The sequence below is a fragment of the Mustelus asterias genome, chromosome 8 (genome assembly GCF_964213995.1).
Source record: "Mustelus asterias chromosome 8, sMusAst1.hap1.1, whole genome shotgun sequence".
Lineage (NCBI taxonomy): Eukaryota > Metazoa > Chordata > Chondrichthyes > Carcharhiniformes > Triakidae > Mustelus > Mustelus asterias.
Genome location: NC_135808.1, coordinates 1,874,744 through 1,898,278, shown reverse-complemented (window position 1 = coordinate 1,898,278; position 23,535 = coordinate 1,874,744). Strand labels below are relative to the sequence as shown.

Below are 23,535 nucleotides of genomic sequence, written 5' to 3'. Positions count from 1 at the left end.
ATGGTGGAGAGGTTCAAAGAGTCTATTTCTTATCTCCTTTGATTCATATTTACAATTCATTTCCAATGCGTCTCCCACCATCAAGGACAGAAGAGAATGATCTTTCTGACCACATCAAACCATAAGACACAGGAGCAGCAGTCGGCCATTCGGCCCATCGAGTCTGCTCAGCCATTCAATGGGATCTGATGATCTGATGTGATAATCCTCAACTCCACTTTCCCACCTCATCCCCGTAACCCTTAATTCCCTTCCTGATCTATCTCAGCCTTCAACATACTCAATGACCCAGAATCTACAGCGCACTGCAGGAAAGAATTCTACAGATTCACTTCCCTCTGAGAGAGGAAATTCCTCCTCAACTGTTTTCAATGGGTGACTCCCTCACTCTGAGATGATGCCCTCATTATTGCTCCATTATTAATCCAGAGACTCAGCTAATGTTCTGGGGACCTGGGTTCGAATCCCACCACGGCAGATGGTGGAATTTGAATTAAATTTTTAAAAATCTGGATTTAAGAATCTACTGATGACCATGAAACCATTGTCGATTGTTGAAAAGACCCGTCTGGTTCGCGAATGTCCTTTAGCGGAGGAAATCTGCCGTCCTTACCCGGTCTGGCCTACATGTGACTCCAGAGCCACAGCGGTGTGTTGGCTCTCAACTGCCCTCTGAAATGGCCGAGTGAGACGTTCATAAAATCATGGAATTCTACAATGCAGAAGGAGGCCATCCGGCCCATCGAATCTGCACTGACCACAATCCCAGCCAGGCCCTATCCCCATAACCCCTTGCATTTACCTGGCTAGTCCCCCTGACACTAAGGGGCAATTTAGCATGGCCAATCCACCTAACCTGCACATCTTTGGGGTGTGGGGGGAAACCGGAGCACCCGGTGGAAACCCACGCAGACATGGGTAGAACATACAAATTCCACACAGACGGTGACCCAAGCTGGGAATTGAACCCGGGTCCCTGGCGCTGTGAGGCAGCAGTGCTAACCACTGTGCCACCAGGCCTACCCGGTACTCAGTTCAAGGGCAACTAGGGATGGGCAATAAATGCTGGCCAGCCAGGGACGCCAATGGCCCACAAATAAACTTTTAAAAATTATCATGAAGACATTTCAACTTTTACAGGTGACTTTTATTAAATTAAAATATTAACATCAATAAATAGATAGGACACAACAACTTTGTACATTGAAATGTCTGACCAACAGAAGTTTTAAATAACAGTGTCATTAAAGTAAGTCTGGTGATCCTTGAAATGGCTGCAGTGAGCTGAGGTTGGGGGGTTGGCAAACGCGGGGAGGGGGGAGAAAATTGGGGCGGATTGTAATGATCCGATCTGTGTCTGCCCAGTTCCCGCTGCTGGGATGGGGGATTAATTTAGGTGAACATGTCTGATGGGGTCGGGAGTGACGCTGGTTTTGTTCTATTTTAACCTCCATTATAATCAACGGAATTCCCAATGGGAACACTGGGTGGAATTCTATGGCCTCAGAGGCGCCACTGACTCCGGCGGGACTGGAAAATCCGGAAAATCCCACCAGCCGGAAGCTTCCCAATCTCTGTGGTGAGGTGAGGCGTTGGAGGAAATGGTGAAAGGGAGCCATTTTGAATCCCTGCTGTCCCTGTGGAAGAGAAGATTGTGGCGGGATAAATATTAGCCTGAATTTTCCGGGAACAGTGCTGGTGTTAAGGAAGTCGCACTGGTTATAGGGAGCGGCTAATTGGGATATGGGCTTGGTTCTCTGTAGCTCTGGGACGCTCAGGTAAAACCCAGGATTCAAGTGAGGAAACCATCCCATAGTCATTGGCCACTCCATCCAATGACCTATTACAGGGTGGGAAGGTCAAATCCTCCACCATTGACACTGGAATTCCTTCAGCCGCTGGTGCTCGCATTCTCGTGTTCTCTCTCGAAACCATCACCGCACTATCCTCCTTTCAGAAGCTCTGTAAAACCTACCCTCTCAGAACCTTTTCCTCACATCTACTGATGTGGCTTGGTGTCAGATTTTGGTCTTTGACCGCTTCTGTGAAGCACCTTGTGATATTTTTATCTCTTCAGTGAGGACTGCAGTCTTTCTCAAGGCTTCAGCCGAGTTGTAGGCCTCAGAGGAAATCTTCAGGTTTTCTGAGGCGGATTCCAGCCCTCGGACGGTAATGAGGCTCCTTCCTTCACCAGTAGGAGGCAACGTTGATGAGAATCTTGAGGGCCATGGAGAAGCATGGGATCTGGCCCAGAGTGTACGCCAGGGACCGGGTCGGGGCCTTCAGGGCAAACAGGTAGGCCACGGTGTGCAGCAAGCGGGCCAGGAAGAAGATTCGGAAGTGGATCCTGGCGATGGATGGAGTGGGATCCAGGAAGCAGTACAGAGTGCCCAGGAAGAGGAAAGGGTAGATGCACTCCATGTCATTACGGTGAGCCCTGCGATGGTGAAACAGAAAACAACGGGTTAGCTGAAGGAGACATATGTGTCCTTCTGGGCATACATGGGAAACTTTGACCCACTGCCAAGGGGCAATTTAGCATGGTCAATCCCCCTAACTGACACATCTTTGGACAGTAAGGGGCAATTTAGCATGGCCAATCCACCTCACCTACACATCTGTGGACTGGATCAGTATTCTCAGTGAGAATGTCTCCACCCCTCACCCCTCCTCTTTCGTTAGGAGGTTGGGATTCGAATTGGAGGCAATCTTAACCTAATTCATTGGACGGAGGTCCCATGGGGTCAAACTAAACGGTGACCTCACTCTCTGATTGCATCATCCATTGACATCGATGGGAGTGGCCAATCGGAATCCTGTCAAGTTGTCCATGGGATGGTTAGATCAAAATCGTCCCCTCTTGTCCTTTTTCCCTGAACTCCTCCCTCACTTCTTCCCCCCCCCCCCCACCCCTCCCCCCACACTTACCCCCCCAGATTGGTTTCACACAGCAAAGGTGGATAGGCAGAGAATTGAGCATCGAAAGGGGCACACAGGATTCGAGGCAAACAAGGCCTTGTTGGGGGGAAAGGGGGTGATCTCTTAGGAATGAAATTGAAACAGCGACGACTGTCTGCATGATCCTTACCTCCGGCAACGCTTGACGTCTGGGTCAGTTCTGCAGAATTTCAGCCCTCCATGTCTAAGAGCGTCTTCAGGATTGGCAAAAGCCTAGAAGACAATGGGAACAGTCTGGTCAGGCAAGGGTTAATATCATCAGAGGTCACATCACTGCTGGCTCCGTCTAGTGTAGTTGACGGTTTTAACTCACTTAAAAATAACAGGAAAACTACTGTGTTACAAACTGGTGGGAACAGAATGGCTCAAAGTGCCTCACTCATTCTGAAGTCCTTTTGGAAGCCCTGAGGTTTTTTTAAAGATTGGTTCATGGGATGTGGGCGTTGCTGGCTGGCATTTGTTGCCCCTTGAACTGAGTGTCTCACTCGGCCATTTTCAGAGGGCAGTTGAGAGTCAACCACATTGCTGTGGCTCTGGAGTCACATGTAGGCCAGACCGGGTAAGGACGGCAGATTTCCTTCTCTAAAGGGACATCAGTGAACCAGATGGGGGTTTTTTTTTTGACAACAATCGTTTCTTGGTCATCATTGGAGTTTTAATCCGATTATTGAATTCAAAATCTGCCATAGTGGGATTCAAACCCAAATGGCCAGAGCATCACGCTGGGTCTCTGGATTCCTAGTCCAGTGACAATACCAACTGCCTTGGAGGCAAAAGGCAGTGCAGAACCACAAGTTCTTTCTCACTTTCACACCCATCTAACATTAATCATAGAACTGCTTCAGGGCAGAAGAGGCCATTTAGCCCAGCAAGCCTGCACCGACAGCAATCCCACCCAGACCCTATCCCCATAACCCCACATATTTACCCTGCTAACTCTCTTGATACTAAAGGGCAATTTAGCAAGGCCAATCCGCCCAACCTACACATCTTTGGACACTAAGGGGCAATTTAGCCTGCCCAATCCTCCTAACCTGCACATCTTTGGACACCAAGGAGCAATTTAGCATGGCCAATACACCTAACCCTCACATCTTTGGACACTAAGGGACAATTTAGCATGGCCAATCCACCTAACTACACATCTTTGGACACTAAGGGACAATTTAGCATGGCCAATCCACCTAACTACACATCTTTGGACACTAAGGGACAATTTAGCATGGCCAATCCACCCAACCTGCACATTTGCCAGAATTGCTAAATGTGTGGGGTGAGACATTCTCCCCATGTCGATGTGGGTTTCCTCCCACACTGCAAGAATGTGTAGGTTGGGTGGATTAGCCATGCTAAATTGCCCCTTAGTGTCCAAAGATGTGCACGTAGGTTATGGGGATTCCCTGGTGCTGTGAGACAGCAATGCTAACCACTGGGCTGCCTTAAAGTCATTTTTTAAAATATTCCATATGTGTATTGCCTCGATGTAAAACAGGCCATCTGTCTTTTGTTGCTGCCTCTTGTTGCAATGTCTCACGGCTAGACTGAATACCTAACACATTTTCACTACAGTTCTGACAAAGAGACAAAAGGACTGGAAAAGCTAACTCTGATTTCGCTTCCTACAGATGCTGCCAGACCCGCTGAGATTTTCCAGCACCTGCACCTGCATGTTGCTTATCAGACATCAAGACTCACCTTTCTGCGAAGCCTGACTTGACCTGTCAGGACCGCGATGACAAACATCTTAACGACCGAGAGAACAGCGTAGAAGACAAAAGAGCAGAAGACCTCATTCTTCAAGTTCAAAGACATCTTTGCCTCGATGTGGCTGTGTACGCTTGTTACGGGTCTGGGACACAGCTCGTTCCTTCTATATATATATACACACACACTCAGGAAATGCTGATGTCACAGTTTGTAAATCGGCTGAGGTATCTCCAGCCTGCTGGGACTTGCAATCGATTTACTTTGCCCAGTTTAAATCAGGCATGATTTCATCAGGCATGATGGGGAATGTGTGTGTTAACCAAACACACTCAACAACTGCCCAGTCACCCTGCAACACCGCTGCAGGAATTTCCATTCTGAGAAATTCAATTCAGATTCTCAGTCCCGGATGGCACAGTGGCACAGTGGTTAGCACTGCTGCCTCACAGTGCCAGGGACCCAGGATCGACCCCCACCTTGTCTGTGTGGAGTCTGCACGGGTCTGCATGGCTTTCCTCCGGGTGCTCCAGTTTCCTCCCACAGTCCAAAGATGTGCATGTTAGGTGGATTGGCCATCCTAAATTGTCCCTTTGTGTGGATTAGCCATGCTAAATTGCCCCTTAGTGTCCAAAGATGTGAGGGTTGGGTGGATTGGCCATGCTAAATTGCCCCTTAGTGTCCAAAGGTGTGCGGGTTAGGGGGATTGGCCCAGCTAAATTGCCCCTTATTGTCAGGTGTACTAGGTAGGGTACTCGTTGGAATTTAGAAGGCCTATAAGATAAATCAAGGGGCTGGATAGGGTAGAGGTGGAAAGATTCTTTCCACTTAGAAAGGAAGCTAGAACTAGAGGGCACAGCCTCAAAATAAAGGGGGGCTAGTTTAGGACAGAGTTGAGGAGGAACTTCTTCTCTCAGAGGGAGGTGAATCTCTGGAATTCTCTGCTCACTGAAGTGGTGGAGGCTACCTCATTGAATATGCTTAAATCACGGATAGATGGATTCCTGATCGGTAAGGGAATTAGGGGTTATAGGGATCAGGCGGGTAAGTGGAACTGATCCACTTCAGATCAGCCATGATCTTATTGAATGGCGGGGCTCGAGAGGCTAGATGGCCTACTCCTGCTCCTATTTCTTATGTTCTTATGTAATGCATGGGGCTATGGGAATAGGGGCTGGGTGGGATTGTGGTCACTGCAGATTCGATGGGCTGAATGGCCTCCTTTTGCACTGTGGGGATTCTATGATTCTATTCTATTTTATGAAATCAAATTTGGCAACTCCACTAACTAAGATGATCTGATGCGAAATGTTTTGCTACAGCAGTTTATTTAATTTATTGCTTGTAGCTTTTCTTTAACAAATGTAGAATCATAGAATGGCACAATTAGAAAGAGGCCATTCAGTCCACCAATGGTGAACCTTCTATCAACTGTTTCCAATGCAGTTATATCCACTGACTCTGTCTACACTTCCCACTGCCTCGGGCAAACAGCCAGCATAATCGAGGACCCCCACATACTTCGGACATGTCGGGTAAGATTCTCCGGCCTCCCAGCCCCGTGTTTCCCGTTGCGGGAGGTGACGTGCTGTTTGCTCGCGGTGGGATTCTCCAGTCCTGCCGCTGTCAATGGGAATTCCCAATGACATCACCCCAGGCCGGCGGGAAACCGGAGAATCCCGTCCGTGTGAACGGCCAGAGAATTCCAGCCGCACTCTTCCACCTTCTTCCATCGGGAAAAATCATAGAAATCATAGAAACCCTACAGTGCAGAAGGAGGCCATTCGGCCCATCGAGTCTGCACCGACCACAATCCCACCCAGGCCCTACCCCCACATATTTTACCCACTAATCCCACTAACCTACACATCCCAGGACTCTAAGGGGCTATTTTTTTATTTTTTAACCTGGCCAATCAACCTAACCCACACATCTTTGGACTGTGGGAGGAAACCGGAGCACCCGGAGGAAACCCACGCAGACACGAGGAGAATGTGCAAACTCCACACAGACAGTGACCCGAGCCGGGAATCGAACCCGGGACCCTGGAGCTGTGAAGCAGCAGTGCTAACCACTGTGCTACAAAAGTCTGAGGTTACATACCAACCGACTCAAGAACAGCTTCTTCCCAGTGCTGTCAGACTTCTGAATGGACTGACCTTGCATTAAGTTGATCTTTCTCTACACCCTAGCTATGACTGTAACACTACATTCTGCATTCTCTCCTTTCCTTCTCTATGAGCGGTATGCTTTGTCTGTATAACGCACAAGAAACAATACTTTTCACTGTATACTAATACATGTGACAATAATAGGAGACTTTTCCCGTCCTGCCCGCCATGGGAATCGTAACGAGCAGTGGGGCGGATCATGAAAAGTGCATTGACCTCGGGCGGGACGTTCGGGATTTGGGACGAGCGTGGCCGGAAAATCCCACCCCCAGCCTCTGACCTGCTCTTGTAGCCGCTGTGTTTATATGTACAATAGTGCATGGCTGGCATGCCCAACATTTGTTGCCCATCCCAGCTTTCCCTTGGGAAAGTGGGGAGCGGGAAGGAAGGATGATGGGAGCCTCGATAGAGAGCTTTGCCGTTCAGTGAGTCACGGCTCCTCAGTGTGTTTCAACTTGCGGAAGTCTGACTACACGGGATGTGGGGCCAATGTGCCTTCACCTCGCCTTTTGTGGTTGCATTGCAATATTGTTCAACCGCGTCCGGCTGCAAGTGATCCAGGCAAGCGGCTCAGGAAAAGTTCAAATACAGAAACATTACAAATTTAGCCATGCCCACACAAGTGGCATTCTTGTCTCAAAGCCAGAAGCAAAAAAAAAGAACTTCCTTTGCTGTTGGAATCCCGCCACTGTTATAAAGTAGAGAACACGAGAGGTGCTGGCAGAATGATAATGTTCCTGGACTCCTAATCCTGTAGATCCAGGACCATGTGTTCCTGTAATTCCAGTGATCCTGGGGGATGCATGGGTTCAAATCCCAACATGGCAGCTGGTAGAGTTTTTACTCAGTTCCTAATTCTGGAATATTCTATTAAAAATAAAGCTAGCCTCAGAAATGGTGATCATGAAACCATTGTCGATTGTTGGGAAAACCCATCTGGTTCACTAATGCCCCTTAGGGAAGGAAATCTGCCATCCTTACCAGGTCTGGCCGACATGTGACTCCAGACCCACAGCAATGTGACTCACTCCTAAATGCCTTCTGAAATGGCCGAGCACTTAGTGCAAGGGCAATTAGGGATGGGCAACAACTTCTGGCCTTGTAGTGATGCCCGCATCCCCTGAAAATAATTTTTTAAATGGCCAATTTAAGTAAGACGCCACAAATAATAATGAGATGTATGGGCAGGCAATCTGTTTCCAGTGATGCAGCTTCAGGGTGGCACAATGAACTCCACTCCTCCCCCACGTGCCAGGGGCCTGGGTTCAATTCCGGCCTCACTGCCTGTGTGAGTTTGTACGTTCTCCACATATCTGTGTGGGTTTCCTCCGGGTGCTCCGGTTTCCTCCCACAGTCAGAAGAGGAGTAGTTTTGATGGATTCGGCCATGCCCAATTGCCCCTTTGTCCAACGATGTTCAGGTTAGATGGATTGGCCATGTCCAATTGCCCCTTTGTCCAACGATGTTCAGGTTAGATGGATTGGCCATGCTAAGTTGCCCCTTAGTGTCCAAAGATGTGCAGGTTAGGTGGATTGGCCATGCTAAATTGCCCCTTAGTGTCCAAAGATGTGCAGGTTAGGTGGATTGGCCATGCTAAATTGCCCCTTTGTCCAACGATGTTCAGGTTAGATGGATTGGCCATGCTAAATTGCCCCTTGGTATCCAAAGATGTGCAGGTTAGATGGATTGGCCATGCTAAATTGCCCCTTGGTATCCAAAGATGTGCAGGTTAGATGGATTGGCCATGCTAAGTTGCCCCTTAGTGTCCAAAGATGTGCAGGTTAGGTGGATTGGCCATGCTAAATTGCCCCTTAGTGTCCAAAGATGTGCAGGTTAGGTGGATTGGCCATGCTAAATTGCCCCTTAGTGTCCAAAGATGTGCAGGTTAGGTGGATTGGCCATGCTAAATTGCCCCTTAGTGTCCAAAGATGTGCAGGTTAGGTGGATTGGCCATGCTAAATTGCCCCTTAGTGTCCAAAGATGTGCAGGTTAGATGGATTGGCCATGCTAAGTTGCCCCTTAGTGTCCAAAGATGTGCAGGTTAGGTGGATTGGCCATGCTAAATTGCCCCTTAGTGTCCAAAGATGTGCAGGTTAGGTGGATTGGCCATGCTAAATTGCCCCTTAGTGTCCAAAGATGTGCAGGTTAGGTGGATTGGCCATGCTAAATTGCCCCTTAATGTCCAAAGATGTGCAGGTGAGTTGGATTGGCCATGCTAAATTGCTCCTTAGTGTCCAAAGATGTGCAGGTTAGGTGGATTGGCCATGCTAAGTTGCCCCTTAATGTCCAAAGATGTGCAGGTTAGTTGGATTGGCCATGCTAAATTGCTCCTTAGTGTCCAAAGATGTGCAGGTTAGGTGGATTGACCATGCTAAATTGCCCCTTAGTGTCAAAAGATGTGCAGATGAGTTGGATTGGCAATGCTAAATTATAAGACCATAAGACATAGGAGCGGAAGTAAGGCCATTCGGCCCATCGAGTCCACTCCACCATTCAATCATGGTTGATTTCAACTCCATTTACCCGCTCTCTCCCCATAGCCCTTAATTCCTCGAGAAATCAAGAATTTATCAATTTCTGTCTTGAAGACGCTCAACGTCTCGGCCTCCACAGCCCTCTGTGGCAATAAATTCCACAGACCTACCGCCCTCTGGCTGAAGAAATTTCTCCTCATCTCTGTTCTAAAGTGACTCCCTTTTATTCTAAGGCTGTGCCCCCGCGTCCTAGTCTCCCCTGCTAATGGAAACAACTTCCCTACGTCCATCCTATCTAAGCCGTTCATTATCTTGTAAGTTTCTATTAGATCTCCCCTCAACCTACTAAACTCCAATGAATATAATCCCACGATCCTCAGACGTTCATCGTATGTCAGGCCTACCATTCCTGGGATCATCCGTGTGAATCTCCGCTGGACCCGCTCCAGTGCCAGTATGTCCTTCCTGAGGTGTGGGGCCCAGAATTGCTCACAGTACTCCAAATGGGGCCTAACCAGTGCTTTATAAAGCCTCAGAAGTACATCCCTGCTTTTGTATTCCAAGCCTCTTGAGATAAATGACAACATTACATTTGCTTTCTTAATTACGGACTCAACCTGCAAGTTTACTTTTAGAGAATCCTGGACTAGGACTCCCAAGTCCCTTTGCACTTTAGCATTATGAATTTTGTCACCGTTTAGAAAATAGTCCATGCCTCTATTCTTTTTTCCAAAGTGCAAGACCTCGCACTTGCCCACGTTGAATTTCATCAGCCACTTCTTGGACCACTCTCCTAAACTGTCTAAATCTTTCTGCAGCCTCCCCACCTCCTCAATACTACCTGCCCCTCCACCTATCTTTGTATCATCGGCAAACTTGGCCAGAATGCCCCCAGTCCCGTCATCTAGATCGTTAATATATAAAGAGAACAGCTGTGGCCCCAACACTGAACCCTGCGGGACACCACTTGTCACCGGTTGCCCCTTAGTGTCCAAAGATGTGCAGGTTAGATGGATTGGCCATGCTAAATTGCCCCTTAGTGTCCAAAGATGTGCAGGTTTGTTGGATTGGCCATGCTAAATTGCTCCTTAGTGTCCAAAGATGTGCAGGTTAAGTGGATTGGCCATGCTAAGTTGCCCCTCAGTGTCCAAAGATGTGCTGGTTAGGGGGATTGGCCATGCTAAATTGCCCCTTAGTGTCCAAAGATGTGCAGGTTAGGTGGATTCGCCATGGGAAATTAGTGGGGTTACGGGGATAGGGCCTGGGTAAGATGTTCTGTTGGAGAGTGATTGCAGACTCGATGGGCTGAATGGCCTCTTTCTGCACCGTAGGGATTATATGATTCTATGACAGTTGAACAGGCTGTACATCTATTAACGGAAAATGTTACACTGAAGGAAATGCAGAGAATGAATTCAGTTTGTGTCAGCAACCACGATTTTTGTACAAACTTGCTGAGGCATGACTCACTGAGTAACTCCATACAGACAGCAAGGTGATTAACTCTTAACCGTCCTCTAAGCCAATAAGAGGAAGCCGCTCACCACTTCCTCATGGATAATGAGGGAAGGATGATGAGTGTTGGCTTTGCAGCACAGGCCCCACCCTACGCGTGAATAAAGAACCAGCTGACTGGGACTGAAGTCTTCTCCTGACATCCCGTATGCAGGTTCCGCAAGACAAGGCAGGATCACAGAACAAAGAACAAAGAACAGGCCCTTCGGCCCTCCAAGCCTGTGCCGCTCCTTGGTCCAACTAGACCATTCGTTTGTATCCCTCCATTCCCAGGCTGCTCATGTGACTATCCAGGTAAGTCTTAAACGATGCCAGCGTGTCTGCCTCCACCACCCTACTTGGCAGCGCATTCCAGGCCCCCACCACCCTCTGCGTAAAAAACGTCCCTCTGACATCTGAGTTATACTTCGCCCCTCTCACCTTGAGCCCGTGACCCCTCGTGATCGTCACCTCCAACCTGGGAAAAAGCTTCCCACCGTTCACCCTATCTATACCCTTCATAATTTTGTACACCTCTATTAGGTCTCCCCTCATACTCCGTCTTTCCATGGAGAACAAGCCCAGTTTACCCATCTCCTCATAGCTAAGTCCCTCCATACCAGGCAACATCCTGGTAAACCTTCTCTGCAGTCTCTCTAATGCCTCCACGTCCTTCTGGTAGTGCGGCGACCAGAACTGGACGCAGTACTCCAAATGTGGCCTAACCAGCGTTCTATACAGCTGCAACATCAGACTCCAGCTTTTATACTCTATACCCCGTCCTATAAAGGCAAGCATACCATATGCCTTCTTCACCACCTTCTCCACCTGTGTTGCCACCTTCAAGGATTTGTGGACTTGCACACCGAGGTCCCTCCTTTCTATACACTTGATGGCTCTGCCATTTATCGTATAGCTCCCCCCCTACATTAGTTCTTCCAAAATGCATCACTTCACATTTATCTGGATTAAATTCCATCTGCCATTTCTCCGCCCAGCCCATCTATATCCTGCTGTATTGCCCGACAATGCTCATCGCTATCCGCAAGTCCAGCCATCTTCGTGTCATCCGCAAACTTGCTGATAACACCAGTTACACCTTCTTCCAAATCATTTATATATATCACAAATAGCAGAGGTCCCAGTACAGAGCCCTGTGGAAGATCGTGCATATCGACTCCAACGCCGCATCTCCACATCATGAACACCACTGGTCACAGACCTCCAGCCGGAAAAAGACCCTTCGACTGCTACCCTCTGTCTCCTGTGGCCAAGCCAGTTTTCTACCCATCTAGCCACCTCTCCTTGTATCCCATGAGCCTTAACATTCTTCACCAACCTGCCATGTGGGACTTTGTCAAATGCCTTACTGAAATCAATATAGATGACATCCACAGCCCTTCCTTCGTCAACCGCTTTTGTCACTTCCTCAAAAAACTCCACCAAATTTGTAAGGCACGACCTCCCTCTTACAAAACCATGCTGTCTGTCACTAATGAGATTGTTCCGTTCTAAATGCGCATACATCCTGTCTCTAAGACATCTCCAACAACTTCCCTACCACGGACGTCAAGCTCACCGGCCTATAATTATCCGGGTACAACACAGGAATGTGTTGTACCAACCCCTGCCAAAAACCAAGTGTCGCTTCAAACACGGCGTGGTCAGGAATCTTCCAGAACTTTCCCTCACTGCCTGAGGCAATGAACCCTCGTGATTGGCATGCCCTGATAGCGGAGTCACTTTGTAAACCAGTACCTCAGGTGAGAGAGACATAACCCACCACGTGTCCCAGAGCTGTAAGCTGCCTCTCCTTCTCCCACTATCCTCCCACCTTCTCCACCCAACCCAGCTAAATATGGCGTCCTGGCAGTGTTTTCCTCAAGTGGATTAAGAGTGTTGTCTGTTCTTACTCTTGTCTGGCACAGATCTCCAAGAAGATCGCGCATATCGACACCGCCTCAGAAGACAAAGGAGAGAAAAACAGAACTCGTATTGATATAATACAAGCGGGGGTGGCACGGTGGCACAGTGGTTAGCACTGCGCAGGGACCCTGGTTCAATTCCCGACTTGGGTAACTGTCTGTGTGGAGTTTGCGCATTCTCCACGTGTCTGCGTGGGTTTCCTCCGGTTGCTCCGGTTTCCTCCCACAGTCTGAAAGATGTGCTGGTTAGGGTGCATTGACCCAAACAAGCACCGTAGTGTGGTGACTAGGGGAATTTCACAGTAACTTCATTGCAGTGTAAGCCTTACTTGTGCCTAATAAATTAATAAACTTTATATAACCGATTTGTTACATCTGTTCATGGGATTGTGAGTGTCACTGGCCGGGCCAGCATTAATCGTCCATCCCTAATTTCCCCTTGAGGTGGTGAGTCACCTTCTTAAACTCGCTGCAACCCCTGAGGTGTAGGTACACCCACAGTGCAGTTAGGGAGGGAGCTCCAGGATGTTGACCCAGCGACGGCAAAGGAGCGGCCGATACATTTCCCAGTCGGGATGGTGAGTGACTCGGAGGGAAACCTCCAGGTGGGGGTGTCCCCAGGTATCTGCTGCTCCTGTCCTTCTCGATGGTAGCCGTGACTCGGGTTTGAAGAATGGTTGGGTTACTGCGGGGCATCTTGTAGATGGCTTGCGATGAGGTAACTGCGTTGCTGGTGGAAGGAGTGAATGTTTACAGGGGCGGACTAAATGTTATTACAGCCACGCACATTCAGGCAAGTTAAGAATATCTCTTCACACATCTGATTTACATATACACAGGATTTGCAGCAAAGAGACCTTTATTCAGCTCAACTGACCCCCATCCCAACAAAATAACCATCCAACCACTCTCTTTCACATACCGAGTTTCCACTTAAATGCTACTCACCTCCACCGCTTCAATGGCAGCATGTTCCGTAACTCTCTGGGTAAGGAACATTATCCTGAATTCCCTATCGGGTTTATTCATAACTTTTACCCTTCTAGATGGCGGACAGGCTTTGGGGAGGCAAGGGTTGGATTATGTACTGCACAACTCCCGCCCTCTGACCTGTTCTGGCAGTCTTATGGTATTTGCTACCAAATAAACCTGTTGGACTTTAACCTGGTGTTGTGAGACTTCTTACCGTGTTCTGGCAGCCACAGTATTTATATGGCTGGGTCCAGTTGAGTTTCTGGTCAGTTGTAACCCCCTGGATGTTGATAGCCGGGGGATTCAGCGACGATAATGTAATTGAATGTCAAGGAGCGATGGTTAGGCCCCCTTGTTGGAGATGGTTATTGCCTGGGACATAAGAACATAAGAACATAAGAAATAGGAGCAGGAGTAGGCCATCTAGCCCCTCGAGCCTGCCCCGCCATTCAATAAGATCATGGCTGGTCTGACGTGGATCAGTACCACTTACCCGCCTGATCCCCATAACCCTTAATTCCCTTACCGATCAGGAATCCATCCATCCATCTCTTCCATCTGACCACATGCGTGGCCTTGTCCTTCCTGCACATCTCTGCTCAGATGAATGGCATGGTGGCACAGTGGTTAGCACTGCTGCCTCACAGCACCAGGGACACAGGTTCAATTCCTGCCCTCGGCTCAATGTCTGTGTGGAGTTTGTATATTCTCCCCGTGTCCGCATGGGTTTCCTCCGGGTGCTCTGGTTTCCTCCCACACGGTAAGAAGTCTCACAACACCAGGTTAAAGTCCAACAGGTTTATTTGGTAGCAAATACCATAAGCTTTCAGAGCACTGCTCCTTCGTCCATCTCCACATCATTCCTCCCACACTCCAAAGGTGTGTAGGTTGGGTGGATTGGCCATGCTAAATTGCCCCTTAGTGTCCAAATATATGGGGATACGGGGATAGGGCCTGGTTAAGATGTTCTATCAGAGAGTCAGTGCAGACTTGATGGGCCAAATGGCCTCCTTCTGCACTGTGGGAATTCCTTGATCTTTGATTACGCTAATACTGCTCCCCTTCTAGAAAGTTCCGAGCACTCTGTCTCTCAGCACTCTGGTCTCTGCCCAGTGATTCTGGTCAGCAAGCCTGTACACGACACATGGTTCTGCTGCCTCTTGCTGTTCTCCATCACCATCTGAGTCCTTTGATGTGCAGCAACCTGTTTTCCAGTGGTTACTGATCAAGGAGATTTCTGCTCTGTTGTTCCTCCCTCAGTGCTTTGTCTCGAGACATTTCCATATTAAACAGATCCTTAGCACAAGATGATTATTCAGCAGGCTAACCCGCTAAGCTGTCATCACAATCCCTCCGCACTTCCTGTGCTGGTACCAGGTTAACCTCTTTTCCCATCATGCTTTATTGCTACCTAAGTGGCTCCAACTGCGAGACCACCTCCACCCGGGCTACGCACCCTCGCTCCTGAGTGGCTCCGCTTCCCACCTTGACAATCCGCCCGATCAGGTGACCCTCAGGTAACGCCCCCTTAAAGGGCCAGGCCACCACACACAGAAAGAGAGCGAGAGAGAGAGAGAGAGAGAAAGCAAAGTGTTCTCTGCTTTGACTCTGACCCCTCTGAGCAGATCGTTGATCGGACAGGAAAGAGAGAGCGTTTGAGGGGGAGATGCAGCCCGCAGTCATATCCCTTTCACTGGGCGGAGTCTGAGAGAGATCTCCTTCTCTCCCCTGTACTCGTTACAACCAAGCGATCCAATAGCCCTTGGATAGGAGCAGGAAGGTTAGCTGCTATTAGACCATGTTATTATGATGTACCACCCCTCCTCCCCCCTCCGCAGAGTCTCCCCCCTCTCCCCAAAAGCCTGTGGATATGGTTCTCTCAGACCCAGCTCTTGCAGAAGTGTCTGAGAGAAGAGAGACCGTACCAAAGAGGTGAAGAGTTCATTGGGGTCACACCCAGGTCGGCTAAAGTTCACCGGGGTCACACCCAGGCCGGCTGTGATGATGGGAGGTTGTGAAGCTGGTGTCAGTCCCGGATCACTGAGTCACATCCTGGCTTCGGAGTCAGAAAGCTGAGGCTTCAGGCCTCACTCTGGGGGAGCTGGAGAGGAAATTCTCTGCTGGTAGTGAGGATCTTGGCCTACCGGCTGGGGCGCTGGCGAGACACCCTCACTCCCTCCTCTTTGCGGGACCGCTGCCCAGTCTCATGCCATTCAGCGGGGGGAGGGAGGGGAGGGAGGGGAGGGGAGGGGAGGGGTGCCCAAACTGGAGTCCCCCGGGAGGGAGGGGGAAGGGGGTGGGGCTCAACTCCAATCCACTAGGAATGACCAGCCAATCAGAGACCAGCAACCCCCGATTGACAGCACCATGGGGGAGCCTGTAATTGGACAGAGCCTGACACCCATCACCCCCACCAACCCGCCACCCTCCCTGCCAATCCCCCCACCAACCCGCCACCCTCCCTGCCAACCCCCCCACCAACCCGCCACCCTCCCTGCCAACCCCCCCACCAACCCGCCACCCTCCCTGCCAACCCCCCCACCAACCCGCCACCCTCCCTGCCAACCCCCCCACCAACCCGCCACCCTCCCTGCCAATCCTCCCCCACCAACCCGCCACCCTCCCTGCCAACCCCCCCCACCAACCCGCCACCCTCCCTGCCAACCCCCCCACCAACCCGCCACCCTCCCTGCCAACCCCCCCACCTTCTCCACCAACCCGCCACCCTCTCTGCCAACCCTTCCACCTTCTCCACCAACCCGCCACCCTCTCTGCCAACCCCCCCACCTTCTCCACCAACCCGCCACCCTCTCTGCCAACCCCCCCACCTTCTCCACCAACCCGCCACCCTCCCTGCCAAACCCCCCACCAACCCGCCACCCTCCCTGCCAAACCCCCCACCAACCCGCCACCCTCCCTGCCAAACCCTCACCTTCTCCACCAACCCGCCACCCTCCCTGCCAAACCCTCACCTTCTCCACCAACCCGCCACCCTCTCTGCCAACCCCCCCACCTTCTCCACCAACCCGCCACCCTCCCTGCCAAACCCTCCACCCTCCCGCCATCCCCCCACCCTCGCTGCCAAACCCCAACCCTCCCTGCCACCCCCACAACACTCTGCCAACCCGCACCCTCCGCGCCACCCCCCCACCCTCCAAGCCACCCCCATGCCCCCACCAAACCCCCACCCTCCCAAAACCCCCACCCTTCCTGACACCCCCCACACCCCTCTGCCAACACCCCCCACACCCCTCTGACAGCACCCACCCTCCCGACACCCCCACCCTCCCCGCCACCCCTCACCCTCCCGACACCCCCGCCCTCCCCACCACCCCCCACACCCCTGCGCCAACACCCCATCCTCCAAGCCACCCCAACACCTTTCCGCGAACTCCCCACCCTCCCCGCCACCCCCCACACCCCTCTGCCAACCCCCACCCTCCCCGCCACCCCCCACACCCCTCTGCCAACCCCCACCCTCCCCATCATCCCCACACTCCTGACACCCCCACCCTCCCCGCCACCTCCCCAAACCCCTCCGCCAACCCCCCACCCTCCCTGTCATTCCCCACCCTCCCCAACACCCCCACCCTCCCCAACACCCCCACCCTCCCCGCCACTCCCCACACCCCTCTGCCAACTCCCCATCCTCCAAGCCACCCCCACACCCCTCCGCCAAACCCCCACCCTCCCCGCCACCCCCCGCACTCCTCCACCAATCCCCACTTTCCCTGCACCTCATCCCAGAGTCCCACCACCCAGGAAAGGTAAGCAATTGGGGACAGAGGGGGAGAGGAGTTGGCATGAGGAGGGGAGGGGTCAAGGAGTCGCAAGCAAGGGCAAGGGGTGATGTCTGGATCCTGCCCTCTATCTATGCCCTCGACCGCACACAGATTGGTAACAGATGGAGGGATTGCTTGCACCCCCTTAGCTGACATGGAGCAGCACAGCAGTACAGTGGTTAGCACTGCCACCTCACAGTGCCAGGGACCCGGGTTCAATTCCCGGCTTGGGTCACTGTCTGTGTGGAGTTTGCACATTTTCTCTGTGTCTGCGTGGATTTCCTCCGGGTGCTCCGGTTTCCTCCCACACTCCAAAGATGTGCAGGTTCGGTGGATTGGCCATGCTAAATTGTCCCTTGGTGTCCAAAGATGTGCAGGTTAGGTGGATTGGCCGTGCTAAATTGTCTCTTGGTGTCCAAAGGTGTGCGGGTTATGTGGATTGGCCATGCTAATTTGTCCCTTAGTGTCCAAAGGTGTGCGGGTTATGTGGATTGGCCGTGCTAAATTGTCTCTTGGTGTCCAAAGATGTGCAGGTTAGGTGGATTGGCCGTGCTAAATTGTCTCTTGGTGTCCAAAGATGTGCAGGTTAGGTGGATTGGCCATGCTAAATTGTCCCTTGGTGTCCAAAGGTGTGTGGGTTAGGTGGATTGGCCATGCTAAATTGTCCCTTGGTGTCCAAAGGTGTGCAGGTTATGTGGATTGGCCATGCTAAATTGTCCCTTAGTGTCCAAAGGTGTGCGGGTTAGGTGGATTGGCCGTGCTAAATTGTCTCTTGGTGTCCAAAGGTGTGCAGGTTATGTGGATTAGCCATGCTAAATTGTCCCTTAGTGTCCAAAGGTGTGCGGGTTAGGTGGATTGGCCGTGCTAAATTGTCTCTTGGTGTCCAAAGGTGTGCAGGTTATGTGGATTGGCCATGCTAAATTGTCCCTTAGTGTCCAAAGATGTGCAGGTTAGGTGGATTGGCCATGCTAAATTGTCTCTTGGTGTCCAAAGATGTGCAGGTTAGGTGGATTGGCCATGCTAAATCTAAAGATGTGGATATTCGTGGGGTAAATACATGGGGATACGGGTAGGGCCTGGGTAAGAGGTACTGTCAGAGAGTTGATGCAGATTGATGGGCTGAATGGCCTCCTTCAGCAGGGTTTCTATTACAGGCAGTCCACACAGTTTAGCCAGTCCTACAGGCCGCACGTCAGCAGGATCACCCGGACCTGGGGAGATGGCAGAGCCAGGAACAGGCCCTTCAGTGGGGATTGGACGGGAAAGATAAAACGTGGGTCTCTTCCCCGCCCCTCCCCCCACATCCCACCACCCACCCCCCCAACCCCAGAGCGACAAAGGCATCATCCACATCCCATAACTGATTTACAAAAATCTATTCAAAACCAGGCCAAAGATACCATGAGCTGTTCTGGATACCAAACATTTGGATTATGTCAGTCTTTGAGGGAATGCAGAGGAAGTGGGCTCTGAAGCTTTCACGACACAAACTATTTTCCTTTATTCTTTCACAAGATGTGGTCAGCATTTATTGTCCATCTCTAATTGCCCCATTTCAGAGGGAAAGTTAAGCGTCAACCACATTGCTGTGGCTCTGGAGTCACATGTAGGCCAGACTGGGTAAGGACAGCAGATTTCCTTCCCTAAAGGACATTAGTGAACCAGATGGGGTTTTGTACAACACTTGATGATAGATTATTGTCACTTACAGAGGCTACTTTTATAATTCCAGATTTATTGACCTTTTTTCAAATTCCGTCAGTGGTGGGATTCGAACCCAGGTCCTCAGGGCAATCGCCTTGGCGTTTGGATTAGCAGTCCGGTGACAATACCACTGCGCCATTTGCTGAAAAATGATCTGGCTGTAGTTTTCAATGTAACAAGCAGGGAGCAGGAAGGGTCGATTATTCCCACTCGGATCGGTCCTCCCGGAATGAAATTCGGAAGCGGTGTGGCGCCCAGGGATTGGTAGATGTTTGGAATTTGCTCCCACGAATCGCGTGCGATGTTTAAGCCTGAGGTGGATGGGTTTTGGTGAACCAATGGCATTGAGGGATAGGGGGGAATGGCGAGTGGATGGAGAGAGGTTTGCCACATTCTCAGATTGGCAGAACATGTCATCTGCTCCTCAAGTGTGTAACGTATTGGAGTAACTCAAGTTAGGATGGATGAGACGTGATAGAAGGGCTGACATTACAGTGAATCATTGTTATTACGTCATACTGTGTTGTACCACAGCCACTTGCTGGTTATTGTGGTAATCTATTTCCTCTTCACCCCCAGCCCCACTCAATCCCTGCTCCCACACCTATGGGCTCCACCACTCAGCCAAATCACACATTTTCTTTAATTCATTTGCAAGATATGGGCTTCACTGTATAGACCAGTTAAGCATCGATTGCCCATCCCTGATTGCCTCTTGAGAAGGTGGTGGTGAGCTGCCTTCCTGAACCCGCTGCAGTCCCTGAGGTGTAGGTACACCCACAGTGCTGTTAGGGAGGGAGCTCCAGGATTTTGACCCCAGCGACGGTGAAGGAACAGCAATAGCAACGGTGCCACAGTGGTTAGCACTGCTGCCTCACACGCCAAGGACCCAAGTTCAATTCCAGTCTCGGGTCACTGCCTGTGCGGAGTTTGCACTTCTTCCCCCGGGAGTGCACGTGTTTCCTCCGGATGCTCCGGTTTCCTCCCACAGTCCAAAAGATGTGCTGGTTAGGTGCATTGGCCGTGCTAAATTCTCCCTCAGCGTACCCGAACAGGTGCTGAAGTGTGGTGACTGGGGGATTTTCACAGTAACTTCATTGCAGTGTTAATGTAAGCCAACTTGTGACGCTAATAAATAAATAAATTTTAACTTTAAACTTAAAGTCAGGATGGTGAGTGGCTTGGAGGGGAAACCTCCAGGTGGTGGTGTTCACAGGTATTTGCTGCCCTTGTCCTTCTAGAGGTCGTGGGTTTGGAAGGTGCTGCCTAAGGAGCCTTGGTGAGTTGCTGCGGTGCATCTTGTAGATGGTACACACGGCTGCCACTGTGCGTCAGTGGTGGATCCTATATGCACATGGATAAGGTAAGAATAGGGGAGGCGATGGCCTAGTGGTATTATTGCCAGACCATTAATTCAGAAATGCAGATAATGCTCTGGGAACCCGGGTTCGAATCCCACCACGGCAGATGGTGAAATTTGAATTCAATAAAAAAAATCTGGAATTAAGAATCTATTGATGGCCATTGTCGAAAAAACCCATCTGGGTCACTAATGTCCCTTTAGGGAAGGAAATCTGCCATCCTTACCCGGTCTGGCCTACATGTGACTCCAGAGCCACAGCAATGTGGTTGACTCTCAACTGCCCTCCAAGGGCAACTAGGGATGGGCAATAAATGCTGGGCCCAGCCAGCGACGCCCATGTCCCATGAATGAATAAAATAAAATAAGTATAATGGCTCCCGTCAGAATTTTCCCATTCTCAGTGTTAACGGGCCTCAAATGCACACAGGATGAGGTTGCAAGAAGTCTCATTAACTGTGTGTTTGTGTGAGGAATTGAGAAATGTAGTGGGCACAAAGCCAGGCAGCTCTGAGGACAGGATTCAAAGACAAGCTGTGCGACGTCCAAGGATGGGAGAAGGAAACGAGGAAGACTTATTCATGCAGGAAGAAGCATGAATACAAGATGGATTGCACAGATGCATCAAAGGGGAAATGTGGAAATGTTACTTGACACACTGATGTATTTCATCATCATTCTCACAAATTAGGGAGAAGTAGGGAGGAAATGACATCACATTAGGAGGAAGTGATTAACTCAGCCTGAGATGACCCCTGGGAAGGCTGTCGTCAAGGTAGAAATCAGCACTCAGTGTGAACCTGCCCGGCAAATCTCTGGCAGCAACAGTGCCCTGAACCACGTTTATTTTATTTATTAGTTCACAAGTAGGCTTACATTAACACCGCAATGAAGTTACTGTGAAAATCCCCTAGTCGCCACACTCCTGCGCCTGTTCGGGTAACACTGAGGGAGAATTTAGGACGGCCAATGCACCCTAACCAGCACGTCTTTCGGACTGTGGGAGGAAACCCACGCAGACACGGGGAGAATGTTCGTACAAACAGTGACTCCGTACAAACAGTGACCCAAGCCAGGAATCGAACCCGGTTCCCTGACGCTGTGAGGCAGCGATGCTAACCACTGTGCCACTGTGCAATAGCTCAATGATTCACATAGAAGCATAGAAACTAGAAGCCAGAGGAGGCCATTCGGCCTTCGAGCCTGCTCCACCATTCATTTTGATCATGGCTGATCATCAAATCCTGATGCCCCCCTTCCCCCCATATCCCTTGATCCCTTTAGCCCCAGGAGCTATATCTAATTTATTCTGGCATAACTACAGGGCTCGTGGTGGGAGATACAGGAAGGATATCAGAGGTAGGTTCTTTACGCAGAGAGTGGTTGGGGTGTGGAATGGACTGCCTGCAGTGATAGTGGGAGTCAGACACTTAGGAACATTTAAGCGGTTATTGGATAGGCACATGGAGCACACCAGGATGATAGGGAGTGGGATAGCTTGATCTTGGTTTCAGATAAAGCTCGGCACAACATCGTGGCCGAAGGGCCTGTTCTGTGCTGTACTGTTCTATGTTCTTGAAATCACACAACGTTTTGGCCTCAACCACTTTCTGCGGTAGTGAATTCCACTTATTCACCACCGTCTGGGTGAAGAAATTTCCCCTCACCTCAGTCCGAAAAGGTTTACCCCTTATCCTCAAATTGTGACCCCTAGTTCTGGACTCCCCCACCATTGGGAAGATACACAGGGAATATTAAGCAGATGTCTTGGTGTTTCTACCTTGTATTAACACCAGGCGCACAATGTGCTTCCACTTACAAACAGCAGACGTCAAGGGAAAGTTGTAACAACATTTTGATTTGATTTGATTTATTGTCACATGTATTAACATACAGTGAAAAGTATTGTTTCCTGCGCGCTATAAAGCCAAAACATACTGTTCATAGAGAGGAAAGGAGAGTGCAGAATGTAGTGTTACAGTCATAGCTAGGGTGTAGAGAAAGATCAACTTAATGCAAGGGTAGATCCATTCAAAAGTCTGACAGCAGCAGGGAAGAAGCTGTTCTTGAGTCGGTTGGTACGTGACCTCAGACTTTTGTATCTTTTTCTCGATGGAAGAAGGTGGAAGAGAGAAATGTCCGGGGTGCGTGGGGTCCTTAATTATGCCGGCTGCTTTGCCGAGGCAGCGGGAAGTGTAGACAGAGTCCATGGATGGGAGGCTGGGTTTGCGTGATGGATTGGGCTACATTCACGACCTTTTGTAGTTCCCTTGCGGTCTTGGGCAGAGCAGGAGCCATACCAAGCTGTGATACAACCAGAAAGAATGCTTTCTATAGTACATCTGTTAAAGTTGGTGAGAGTCGTAGCTGACATGCCAAATTTTCCTTAGTCCTTCTGAGAAAGTAGAGGCGTTCACCAGATTCTCTATCTCATTCCTGTACTCTGTCTCGTCATTTGTTTGAGATCCGACCCACTACGGTGGTGTCATCAGCAAAACTTGAAAATCGAGTTGGAGGGGAATTTGGCCACACAGTCATAGGTGTATAAGGAGTATAGTAGGGGGCTGAGAACACAGCCTTGTGGGGCACCGGTGTTGAGGATGATCGTGGAGGAGGTGTTGTTGCCGATCCTCACTGATTTAACTTAACCCACAGCATGTGTCTCCTCAGAACCAGAAAGAATCATTTGCTTTTTAGCTTGTTTTGGGAGGAGAGGGACCAATCCACACCTTAGGCCTGATTGGCTGAGGTTGTGGAGATGAATTACTGATTAATTACTGGTGTTGGTGCCTGATTTTGGCTCGATTGTTAACGTAACCCACGCAGGTCGTGTTACCCCCACCCCACCCCACCATCCACAGACCCCCCCTCACCCCCCCCCCCCACCCCCCGCACCCCACCCCGTGCCCCCAACCCGACCCCAGCTCAGCAAACCGTGTGAGAGAGAGAGAGTGAGAGTGAGGGAGAGAGTGAGGGAGAGAGTGAGAGTGA

The 23,535-nt window shown here is 50.4% G+C and overlaps 1 protein-coding gene across 1 annotated transcript; it reads right to left on the bottom strand.

Annotated features, from left to right (window-relative positions):
- Positions 1-1,130: 1,130 nt before the first annotated feature.
- On the bottom strand, positions 1,131-4,848 carry LOC144497815 (prostaglandin E synthase-like). Its single transcript, XM_078219252.1, has 3 exons — positions 4,654-4,848; positions 3,089-3,171; positions 1,131-2,437 (listed from the first exon to the last, which is right to left on the bottom strand). Exons 1-3 carry the CDS (start codon positions 4,768-4,770, stop codon positions 2,188-2,190), a joined length of 450 nt encoding a protein of 149 aa, XP_078075378.1. The 5' UTR covers positions 4,771-4,848; the 3' UTR covers positions 1,131-2,187.
- Positions 4,849-23,535: the final 18,687 nt, after the last annotated feature.